Source organism: Gymnodraco acuticeps, unplaced genomic scaffold (genome assembly GCF_902827175.1).
Source record: "Gymnodraco acuticeps unplaced genomic scaffold, fGymAcu1.1, whole genome shotgun sequence".
Taxonomy (NCBI): Eukaryota; Metazoa; Chordata; class Actinopteri; order Perciformes; family Bathydraconidae; genus Gymnodraco; species Gymnodraco acuticeps.
The window spans coordinates 219,100-231,927 of record NW_022992146.1 but is presented as its reverse complement, the minus strand read 5'-3'; the positions used below and the strand labels follow the sequence as shown (position 1 = coordinate 231,927).

The 12,828-nt window shown below is 43.6% G+C and overlaps 1 protein-coding gene across 1 annotated transcript in view; it reads right to left on the bottom strand.

The window, feature by feature from the left end:
* Nucleotides 1-604: 604 nt before the first annotated feature.
* The window catches only part of rttn (rotatin), a gene marked incomplete at its 3' end in the record, with an annotated part of 47,719 nt that continues 35,495 nt past the window's right edge, over nucleotides 605-12,828 (bottom strand). Inside the window, 7 exon segments of the mRNA XM_034203921.1 lie at nucleotides 605-763; nucleotides 1,470-1,580; nucleotides 2,106-2,234; nucleotides 6,682-6,901; nucleotides 7,643-7,809; nucleotides 9,979-10,129; nucleotides 12,298-12,540. Coding sequence (XP_034059812.1) covers nucleotides 605-763; nucleotides 1,470-1,580; nucleotides 2,106-2,234; nucleotides 6,682-6,901; nucleotides 7,643-7,809; nucleotides 9,979-10,129; nucleotides 12,298-12,540 — 1,180 coding nt within the window.

Below are 12,828 nucleotides of genomic sequence, written 5' to 3'. Positions count from 1 at the left end.
TCTGCTCCCAGATCTCACGGCGAATTGTAAGTGGCTCCTGCCTGAGATCGCATGCTGTGGTTTTATTAAATGTGCCAGCTGCTAGGACTCTCTTAGGGAAGACAGCTTTTAGATGTGCAGCTCCTCTGTCTTGGAATATTCTGCAAATTAAATGGAAACTGAGCAATCTGGTGCCACTAAATGTTTTTAAAGCTCGGTTGGATGCGACTCAATCGGAAGCTGTTGGTACCTGCTCATGTGGATAAGTATGTAAATGATGCTGTATGATGTCCTTTTGTTGTTCTATTTATGTTTCATGTGGAACTACTTGAGCAGGTCTCCCTTGAAAAAGAGATCAATGATCTCAATGGGATTTATCTGTATAAATAAAGGTTTGAAATGAAATGAAATTATTTATTTTTCTTATTTTCTAAGGTAGGCCATCTTTATTACATGTTCTATTTGTTTTAGCCCTGGAGTGGTATTCTGTTACTAATACTAATACTTGAAACCTATTCAGGATTGTATTGATACAGCTGGACAAACTGAGAATGTGACTGAAAGATATATTGGACTGTATTATTGTCTGAAACTAAAACTACAACAGAGACAATCCAAATGTTACCTCTCTGCGGACCATGCTGCTCTCCTGCTGATCCAGGAGGATGTTGAGCAGCGTTCCCCACAATCCTCCACTGATGTTCTGACAGCTGGCACACAGAGCCTGACACCCGCTGGACCCCGAGGTCAGAGCGGCCCCCAGACCCAGAGAGGAAAACCTCACCTGAACCCAGAGCGAGACGGGATGAGGGTCGGAAAGAAGAGTGAATACATACGGTGAAGCTGTAATGACTCTCACAAATGTGGGACATGGGACACCTACTGTTGGGAACACACTGGATGTCCTCTTCCAATATGAGAGCAACTGATAACAAAGGTATCCCAACTGCAGCTGTGAACATGACAGGATGTGTGATTACCTAGAAGAGCATCAGGACTGTTTGAGGCAGATGATAGCTATGTGATTAACATGATGATTCAGCCTCTATGGAGAGAGACATCAAGCATGCTCATTTCTGACATGGAGCTAATCTGAAGTAAACATTGAATACTGCTTTCTATTCCTCCATCTTGTGACTGTGTAACTCCCTCTCTTGATATCAGCATGTGAAGGACACTGTTCAGGAACTAGTTGATGCTCTGTATGTGATGACTCCTTCCATTCTGGAGAGGATCACAGATACATGGATCCAGATGTTGAAGCTCAAGCTGATGACCAGTGATATTTAAATAGCATTTAAATAGACGATGGTGAAGTCTAACTTGACGGAGAGTCGGTATGACTTGCCGTCAGGTGCTTCCTTTTGTCTGTGAGTTCTTCTGCAGCTCTCATGGGTTTCAATATGTCCCAAAACTCCAACATGTAGAAACTTCATTTAAAAGAGTTGAGATGGAGATTTAATAGTAGTTATATGAAAATGAGAAGGTACCTCTTGATCGCGGTCGACCCACAGAGGGATGAGCCAGGCCAAACCGAGCTGAGAGGGGTTAGTGTCCTCAGAAGACACATCATTCCCCAAAGACCACTGGGAAATGAAGTCCTGATGCAGACAAAACAGAGAGAAGAACATTGGCAGACATTTCCCGAATATTACCTTAGATGTTGTACCTTATCTATTAGCTTCTCCTAAGTGATTGAACTGGCATATTTGAGGCTAAAACAAACAACATTTGAACACCTATATTAAGCTTGCTGTAATATCAACTATTAAAACGTGGACTTTAGAACTAAATACAGAGTTAGGTTTCATATAGGTTCATAAACATTATTTTAAAACTCCTCTATCGCCTCACTTCAAGATTTAAAGCTTATCATATGGCAATTATTTTAAAAAGAAGTCTGGAAAGTAATTATTATCTAAATCTCCTTGCACAGTATGCTGATGAAGTGACCTGCTGAACTTCACGATTATCTGTGTGAGAGTATCACCTTATTTGACAGAAATATTTGAAAATGGTTTGGCTTTTTGTTTTGATCAGCTGTTGTTTTTGTTCTAAACTCTGACACACTTTCTAGAGATGAGATACGAGACCTTTGCAGCAGTTTAAATGTTGTCCACACTTGCCTTGTCTTTGTTCTCCATCAGCATCTCGTGGGACAGGTGAAGGAGGCAGATGACGGCGTTCTTGGTCACACCTTTCCCCATGAAGGACATGGAGTTTCCCCCCCACTCCACATAAAACGAGGAGATCACCTGTGAGAAAAGACACGGATCATATCGGGCATATTGAATAAAAGCCCAAGGGACTGCAACTCATTTTGTTTTTTAAATTAGACATTCATTGAGATGAAATGTTATTTTCCGAAAGAGACCTGATGACAATAACACAAACAGAAAACAAAATGATTTTAATTAACGACTAATCTGACTACTATTTTCTACATGAATGCATTATTAAGATAGATAGAGAAAAATGTCCATCCAAGCTACTAAAAAATCAAAGGTGGTGTCTTAATGTCATGTCTCTCCAATCCCGAGAATAATCACTTTCGTTTGATTTAGAACGGAGAAAAAGCAGCAAATCTAAATGTTTGAGACTGAAAACTGATTTTTCTGACCGGGAAAATTATACATTCATCAAAATGTGTTTTATTGTTTCCATCTGCTCTCATCCTGCAAACACATGACTGACAGAACTGCAGGTGATTTGGTTTTGGTACAGTAGCTAAGTGATGCATCTCATGTTCCTACATCAGAAGTACCACCTGTGTCAGAGTAAGGGATAATGTTTGCTTGTCATGCACCTCACGGCATGGAAAGGAAAGCTAAATACAGCTGAGACTAATTATTCTGCTCTGATGTGCGATCAGGATGTGGGACAGCGCCGGAGAGCAGCTGCACATCTAGACCGAGGAGCTTTAGGGCTCTAGAGCGCTGAGAGAACCAGGTGAGAGGTGGGTCAGAGGGTGGAGGAGAGTGAGGTGTTCATTGTTATCATTGAGATGGAAGCAGCCGCCAGAGATCCTGACTGAAAAACCAAATTAACCTTCATCTTAATTCATGTCCGTACAAGCTGCCCATTACAGCAAACAATGAGAGGTGTTGTGTTTCCACTCAGAAATAAGGTTTGGACACCTCTGTGCACGAGCTGGTGCAACGCCGTGTTACGGTATTGTTTTATGGACCGGTGAACAACGAACAGATGGAATAGTCAAGGTTGATTCATCTCATCAGCATCTTCACAGTGTGGCATATCTACTCAGTGAGGTTTGTACCGATTGCAATGCATGTCCCGTAACCACGTTTTTACCTAATTAATTCCTCAGGAAGCACTGGGCTTTCATTCACCATGTCTGTAGGCTCAGATCAGAGGGAACATGCAACACATTAACACACCTGGAAACAGAGTCATTACAGCTTACAGCAAGAAGCCCTATTTCAGATTGAACTGAGGAACACATTTCACACATTTTCTATTTTGTTTTTTTCCTACTCAACCAGATGTAAGTAACATTAATGCAAGAGTTCTAAATGGTTGTAAAATGATTTGCTTGTTTGTATCAACAATGCCTATACTTGCAGATGTGTTAGCATATTGTTAGTTATAGAGACTATGTGATGTTGTTTGTGACGAAGGTAACTTCACGTCACTATGGACTGACGGCTTCAGGCCGGGTAATATTGCACTTTATTAGCGTGATTGCACCGTACAGTTGACATTACATATTTGCACATAATTCATACTAATTATTGAGGTAGTATTTTTTAACTGATTAAACCGTATTTATTGGAATGTCGTCTGGCAGGTGCCGGCCGGGTCCTCGGCTCCGCCTGGAAAGATAGGGGAGTTTGCGAGAGCGCCGAGAGTAGTTATGCTGGTGTAAGGATGACAGCGGTTGAGTAATCAGGGTGCAAATAATGTTTGTGGCTGATGATTGTGTGCACCTGGTGTCCTGTGTTGTCTCCTTCCCCCTCACCTGTGTCTTGTTGTGCTGATTAGAGTGTGTGTATTTAGGCTCTGTTCCCTGTCTGTTGAGAGGCTGGTAGTGTGTGAGATCCTGGTGGCTGGTAGGGTGTGTGAGATCCTGGTGGCTGGTAGGATGTGTGAGATCCTGGAGGCTGGTAGGGTGTGTGAGATCCTGGTGGCTGGTAGGAGGTGTGTGAGATTCCTGGTGGCTGGTAGGGGTGTGGTGAGATCCTGTGGCTGGTAGGTGTGTGAGATCCTGGTGGCTGGTAGGATTGTGTGAGATCCTGGTGGCTGGTAGGGTGTGTGAGATCCTGGTGGCTGGTAGGGTGTGTGAGATCCTGGTGGCTGGTAGGGTGTGTGAGATCCTGGTGGCTGGTAGGGTGGTGTGAGATCCTGGTGGCTGGTAGGGTGTGTGAGATCCTGTGGCTGGTAGGATGTGTGAGATCCTGGTGGCGGTAGGGTTGTGAGATCCTGGTGGCTGGTAGGGTGTGTGAGATCCTTGTGGCTGCAGGATGTGTGAGATCCTGGTGGCTGGTAGGGTGTGTGAGATCCTGGAGGCTGGTAGGGTGTGTGAGATCCTTGTGGCTGCAGGATGTGTGAGATCCTGGTGGCTGCAGGATGTGTGAGATCCTTGTGGCTGCAGGATGTGTGAGATCCTGGAGGCTGGTAGGATGTGTGAGATCCTGGAGGCTGGTAGGGTGTGTGAGATCCTGGTGGCTGGTAGGGTGTGTGAGATCCTGGTGGCTGGTAGGATGTGTGAGATCCTGGTGGCTGGTAGGGTGTGTGAGATCCTGGTGGCTGGTAGGATGTGTGAGATCCTGGTGGCTGGCAGGATGTGTGAGATCCTGGTGGCTGGTAGGGTGTGTGAGATCCTGGTGGCTGGTAGGGTGTGTGAGATCCTGGTGGCTGGTAGGGTGTGTGAGATCCTGGTGGCTGGTATGTGTGAGATCCTGGAGGCTGGTAGGGTGTGTGAGATCCTGGTGGCTGGTAGGGTGTGTGAGATCCTGGTGGCTGGTATGTGTGAGATCCTGGTGGCTGGTAGGATGTGTGAGATCCTTGTGGCTGCAGGATGTGTGAGATCCTGGTGGCTGGTAGGGTGTGTGAGATCCTGGTGGCTGGTAGGGTGTGTGAGATCCTGGTGGCTGGTAGGGTGTGTGAGATCCTGGTGGCTGGTAGGATGTGTGAGATCCTGGAGGCTGGTAGGGTGTGTGAGATCCTGGAGGCTGGTAGGGTGTGTGAGATCCTGGTGGCTGGTAGGGTGTGTGAGATCCTGGTGGCTGGTAGGGTGTGTGAGATCCTGGTGGCTGGTAGGGTGTGTGAGATCCTGGTGGCTGGTAGGGTGTGTGAGATCCTGGTGGCTGGTAGGGTGTGTGAGATCCTGGTGGCTGGTAGGGTGTGTGAGATCCTGGTGGCTGGTAGGTGTGGTGAGATCCTGGTGGCTGGTAGGGTGTGTGAGATCCTGGTGGCTGGTAGGGTGTGTGAGATCCTGGTGGCTGGTAGGGTGTGTGAGATCCTGGTGGCTGCAGGATGTGTGAGATCCTTGTGGCTGGTAGGGTGTGTGAGATCCTTGTGGCTGGTAGGATGTGTGAGATCCTTGTGGCTGGTAGGATGTGTGAGATCCTGGTGGCTGGTAGGATGTGTGAGATCCTTGTGGCTGGTAGGATGTGTGAGATCCTTGTGGCTGGTAGGATGTGTGAGATCCTGGTGGCTGGTAGGGTGTGTGAGATCCTGGTGGCTGGTAGGGTGTGTGAGATCCTGGTGGCTGGTAGGGTGTGTGAGATCCTGGTGGCTGGTAGGGTGTGTGAGATCCTGGTGGCTGGTAGGATGTGTGAGATCCTGGTGGCTGGTAGGGTGTGTGAGATCCTGGTGGCTGCAGGGTGTGTGAGATCCTGGTGGCTGGTAGGGTGTGTGAGATCCTGGTGGCTGGTAGGATGTGTGAGATCCTGGTGGCTGGTAGGGTGTGTGAGATCCTGGTGGCTGGTAGGGTGTGTGAGATCCTTGTGGCTGCAGGATGTGTGCAAGGAGAACAGCAGGATTGAGGCTGTGAACTTTGTGCACATGATTTTAATAAATGCCCACGTCGGGTTATATTTTTGGACGTTCTGCCGCTGCCTCCTTGCTTGGTCTGGGCCGCTCAACGGTCAGTCTCACATTGTTGCATGTCAATTAATGTCTGTTTCTTAATCTGTGTTAAAATGGCCAGAAATGTAAATAAGCAAATGGCTAAATCTGGCTTTTCTCTTTTCAACATGAGTGCTTTGTGTTTATGGTCTGTGTTTAATAAGGACTGACTTCTTCCCGTTTTAATCAGAGAGGGTCCAAACCTTTAAGAGTGCGTTGAAGACCTCCATTTTTAACAAAAGCCTTCAGTTAGAGCTGGCATTTTATGGTATCCATTTTATTTAATTTCTATGGTAATTAATTTGAATGTTTTATGGACTTTTTTTGTATCTTGTTTTGTTTTCTCCTTCTGCTGTTACTCTATCATATACAATGTTGTTGTTTGTTTTTAATCTGTAAAGCCAACTTTCTATTTTACTATATTTTGTCTTGTTTTTTTGTAATGTTAAAACAATGTGTTATTTTTATTTCTGTTTGACTTTTATGTATGCTCCACGACACCAAGTCAAATTCCTCGTAACCTGGTAATAAACCTGTTTCTGATGATTCTGATGCAAACGTGTTTTGTGATATTGGGCTATACAAATACAGTTTGATAAATCTGTATTGTACCTCTAGCAGCCCGCTGAGGTACTTGGAGCAGAGTATCTTGGGCTCCATGTCAGTGCAGTGAGAGCTCCACCCGGGCTGTGCGGTGAGGCAGACCATGCCCAGCAGAGTCCTCTCCAGGCTGGGGAGGCCGTAGAAGCGCGGGGTGTCAGACACCCTCAGACTCTGGAGCAAACGCACCGCCAGCTGGCTCTGAAGCGGGCCCGCTAACGCCAGACAGAGCCTGCACACAGGGGGGGAAGGACAAGAGAAAACCAGACAGGCATAAGAGAGGATGCTTCTTAGGTAACATTAAGCTGTCTTTGGCTCTTTTCTGCTGTGACACATGTACATTTCCCCTCTGTGGGACGAATAAAGGTATTCTGGTTCTGATTCTGAAAGCCTTGTATGTAAAAGAAATGAACCCAAATTAGAACATGTTAAATATTATATTTAAATTGCAACAGGACACTGAAAATAAAGGTCCTGTGTCTGGGAAGAGCGAGACACACGCAAACAAGACAGACATGAGAGAGGAAAGCCTTGCATCTAAAAGAAATGAACCCAAATTAGAAAATGTTAAATATTACATTTGAATTGCAACAGGACACAAAGTGCTGAAAATAAAGCGCTGTGTCTGGTGATTTGTCAGATGTTTCTCGGTGATATCCCTGATGTTAACTTACATGCATTATTTGTGTTTCTGTTGAATGTGTTCACTTGGAGTTTTGTTGTGAAGAACCGGAAGTGTTACCGGATGTTGTGAAGTGTTACGTGGGAGTTACGTGTGTCATATTATCGAGTAACACCTGGTACTTGTCAGTGGTGTGTGACAGACAGCAGAGGACAGGGGGGGGGAAGAGCGAGACACGAGCAGAAAGACAGACATAAGAGAGGAAAGCCTTGCATATAAAATAAATGAACCAGGTCACAAAGGGCTGGGTCTGGGGGTTTTCCGGATGTTTCTGGGTGATATCCCTGCTACCTGTCAGTGGTGTGTGTGACTCGGAGGAGTATAGTGTTGAAGAAGCTGCTGAGCTCTCTCTGAAGTCTCTGGCCGACGTGGTTCTTCTGCTCCTCCGATTCCTCCGAGGTCTGAGAGGACGTCTGGGTCTCCACACCGAGCAGGAGGCTGAGGAGGGACGCTGACTCCTGGATAAATGACGGATAAGAATGGTCCATCATTTTGGATTTAATAATTGTAATGTTATGATGACAGAAACACCGAGAGGCAAGAAAGAGTAAGAGTTAAGTCTTGACTGTTATCTCTCTTGTGTTTAGGAGTCAATAACAGCGTGAAAAATTTAAAAGGTTGTGAGAGGATAATCTGTATTAGTTACTTTCTTATAATAAGGTGTTATCAAGTTATTGTTAAATTACTGTCATGGCTTTATCTTGGCTACTAGTATATGTAATGAAACCTTGTGCATGAAGAAATCTAGAGCTCACCTAGAGGAAAACTGGGCCACTTCCCACCTGCCAAAACTAAAAGTAACTCTTCTGCTAAAACTAAATTAAGGAGTTATAGTTAGATGATTATGGCAAAACCTTCTTTTAAGTGTGTTCAAGTCAAAAACCCAGGCAATAGAAAACATGTATATAGACTTTCCTCTCACTTGTCTCTCAGGGCAAAAGATAATGTTGTTCTTTATTCTTTTACTTAATCGTTTACATATAAATATTAGTTTTGGCCAGTTTTCTAAATGTGTTCTCCTGGTATTTGTATGCCTTTGTGTTCTTTGTTAACTTCACTGACAGCTTTTGACAGTGAATCCATTTGTTCAGGAGGATTATTAACTTGGGCCGTTTCTCAATGTCGACTAAAGCTGCTCAAGAGCCACTATTTCAAGCATACTACGTCATCGAGTGGCGCCGAAGGACTGTTTAAATGCCCAGCATACATGTGCTACCAAGCAAGCCTCCTCGACATTGAGAAACGGCCTTGGATTAGCATTACCTATATATATATAATTAATCTGTTGACCTTTTGTAATTCATAAAAACTGACCCATGGAGGGAAGAAGTGGGGGATGCTGTATTTTAGCAAAACACCTCCTTTTTTATTCCATTACCCCACCCTTTGCAAAACTCATATTCGAAACAAGATTAAGAAACATGCAGAATGTCTTCCTGAGCGTTGCACATGGAGTAGAGAGTTATCATAAGTGTAGAGAGAGACAGATGTTCTTGAACCAGCTCAGTAATTACAGAAAAGTAAAGTAAAGCAGAGCCGCTCACCCCTACCAGGCGTTCAATCTGAGTCTGCTTACACTGCCAGAGGAGTCCTTATTGTTTACACACACGTTAATGAGAAAACCAAGCTGAGACTGATTAAATCCTAAAAGTAGCTCTGAGTGCTAAAACTGTGAGATGATTCTCCGCCTCGGGCTAAAAATATGAATCCAACTTTGTTTTAAGAGCTGAGAAAATAATATGTGCCGCGGGTCTGAGAGGGAACTATTTTTCTGTCGTTATGAGAGTGTAATAATGTGTTCAGCTTGTCTGCCGGCGTATGATTTATTCACGGTTTGATTACAGGTATATCACCCTCTGTGTTGGAGAGTAACCAGATTACTAGCTAACAGATATGCACACACACCTCTTTTACACTCCAGTACAGTAGAGTTATTGCATATTCTCTAAACTACAACCACACTGAAACACATGACCTGAGGATTTTACTTTCCTGCTCTACCAATTAATGTATATATAATATCCTGCATTATATTTTGTTACTGGAAATTTGTATTTCCACATGTATATTTTTTAACTTTTTAATGCTATTTTATTTCTATATTTTGGACTGTTTATTTCTAGTGTCTTCATTTCTCTTTTGTGCATTGGCTTGTTTTTTATGCTGCTGCAATGCAAACATTTCCCAAATTGGGATCAATAAAGTACTTCATCTGTCTGTCCGTCCGTCCGCCCGCCCACCTACCTAACTACCTATCCATCTATCCCTCCATATATCTGTCCGTCCGTCCGCCCACCTAACTACCTACCTACCTATCCATCTATCCCTCCATATATCTGTCCGTCCGTCTGCCCGCCCGCCCACCTAACTACCTACCTACCTATCCATCTATCCCTCCATATATCTGTCCGTCCGTCCGTCCGTCCGTCCGTCCGTCCGTCCGTCCGCCCACCTACCTACCTATCTATCTATCCATCCATATATCTATCCATCTATCCATCCATATATCTATCTATCTATCTATCTATCTATCTATCTATCTATCTATCTATCTATCTATCTATCCATCTATCCATCCATATATCTACCTATCTATCTATCTACCAGAAAATGTGAATTATTTGTACCTGGTTGAGAAGCAGCTCCAGGATCCAGCGCAGGTCCTGGTCCTCGGGATCAGATGCCGACTCAGAGGGGTTGAAGTAGGCATTCAAAAATGCAACTATACCCACGAGCAACCTCTCATCGTCCACACAGGCTGGACGCACCTGGAGGAACCTGCAGGGAGGAAGAGACACAGCCATTTAAATAATACATCTCAGTTATATCGCAATATTAGGGCTGCAGGATGTGAAAAACAAACATTTATTGAGATTATTATAACTGCCATCGCGATATGATTTTCAATATTGGAAGGATTGATCATTTCTTAATCATGTCATTATCATTGAAAGATATACAGTATATTTAAATTATGATGCTCTGTAGCCCTGTGTCATATTCATCCATTCATATTCAAGCCCCTTTTCTATTTCTTCATTTTAAGAGAACTATATAAAGGCATTCAGAAGATGCTTAAATCCACAGACTGCCACCTTTACGCCTGTGTTGTGTCTCTGTACAGATTAGCACTTGATTAAGGGGAATAAAAGCGTTTGTCATACTTCCTCAGGGAAGCTTAAATACTCACTGTGAACAGAAAAAGGCATTAAACTCAATCAATCCATGTCAATCCTTTAAAATAAGACAACAAGACACGCTGAGCCATGGAAATATTTCACAGTGAGTTTTGCGTACTTCAGCAGCAGGAATAATAACGGCATACTGCGGAGTGATTTCATACATCGCTTAATTAATACACTTTAACCAGACATATATCTGACGCAATGGAGACTCAGAGAGACACAGGGAGAGCAGGAACTTTGATGGCAAACACTGACGGTTTATTTGGAGCTTCGGCCGGAGAATTCACAAGACATGTCGCATGCCACGAGGTGACACAGCGGATGCCAAACCAATTCTGAAGAACTCTTTCTGCAGCTCGAGGTTTTAACTAGTTCAGAGTGTAATAATCAACATTCTTTATCAGTGAGACCTAACATTATGGACCCTGAATCTATAGAGCTCTCATCCATAGAAAGAACGTGCGCCAGGGAACCTTCGTCCCTGAACAGTTAACTACCTCATGGCGGCTTGTGCTCGGTCACAGACTGGCAACAACAATGCGCCCAAGCTGCTCCTCCTTAAGAGAGATAGCAGCAATTCCCAAGGCCGTAGACCAGGGGTGTCAAACTCAATTTCATCACGGGCCACATCAGCATTATGGTTGCACTCAAAGGGCCGGTTGTAACTTTAAGACTATATAAAAATACATAAACAAATATTTAAAATATATAAAATAATGTATTATATTACTTTATTGCCTCTGCATTGGATTATTATCGGATAGGGTAATAACTTTATAATTAACTACGTCTGAAAGCAGAAGTCTAGGGCAAATAATTGCAAGTCTCTTCAGTAAGAATGTCACAAAATGATTTAAAAAGAAAAGCCAAATTCTGGAGGAAAAAATAACATTTGGAAAAAAAGTCAAATTTCAGATGCATTGTGGGATATGTAGTTTATGGGCAACGTGCTTCTGTAAAGTAGCATGTAACCGTATAATAAACATATTATATTCTTTGCAAGCTCTTGTGGGGCCACATAAAATGAAGTCGCGGGCCGGATTTTGCCCCCGGGCCTTGAGTTTGACACCCCTGCCGTGGGAAAGGAGACAGTGAGAGGAGAACATTATGAACTGTGTCGAAGGTTGAATACCTAAGCAAATTAAATAAACTCTTTAATATATATTTAATAGAAATGTTTATTGATTGGGATAAACCCCTTGAGATGCACCATCTCGTTTTCAAGGGGGTCCCGACAATAGCAACAACTAACTTACAGACTTACATAAACAAAAAGACAAAATGCAAAACATGACACACAAGACAAACCACATACAGTCTGTTAAGTGAAATTCAAGCAATGCACACAATCATTACAATTTGAGACAGTCGAGCAAATCAGTTTCATCAATAACAGTTAATAACAAGTACAGAGCAGCTGAAAGTGAGATGATAATGCATGTTTAAATAAACCCAATGATGACAGAGATCTAACAGCAGCAGGTCAAGTATTCCAGTCAGTTGGGGCTTTGAACGAGAACGCTCTTCTGCCAATAGATTTGTTTGCAGAGGGAACGGAGAAATAAATCTGAACAGAAGGTCTAACTTGATGATTTGGTGAGTAGGGTACAAAATACTGCTTTAAATAAGGGGGATAGTTAAGATAAATGCATTTAAATATCAGCTGAAACCAATGCGTGTGTCTTCTTACATTTAAAGAAGGCCATTTAAGTTGGTTATACATTGTGCAGTGATGTGTACGAAGATATGTGTGCAGTGTACCTGGTGACTGCTGCCTGCCAGCCGAGGGAGGTGAGGGTGTCTCTGCAGCTGAGGGTGGGGGTGTGCGGCAGCGCGAGGTGCTCCATCAGAAGATACAATCTGAGCGTGGAGAGGGCGGAGGTGACGGATCTGTGACCCGCTGCAGACACGATGCTCTGGAGGCAGTCCTGCAGCGCGGCGGGGGGGTGCAGCGCCCGCAGACTCACACCCTGCGCCTCCGACAGCTTCAAGTCAGGGTGGAATCTGTCGGGAACAAAAGGAAGAGAGTTGGAAATATATATATTTAAAATGGGACTACATGACTATTTGGGCTGGGTGACTGATCAAAGGTAAAAACATATATAAAAAAACAGGATTACAATCCGATATAATTAACTTTACGATGGTGTTGGCGTTAATAAATCTAGCACAAACTGCCTTTCTTTTATAGCAGTAGTTGATGACTAGAATATATGTTGTTGAATATATATTGAGGAGTTTTCAGTAGGCTGTAGCAATGCACTATAATATAATTATTCTTATTTAATTTAT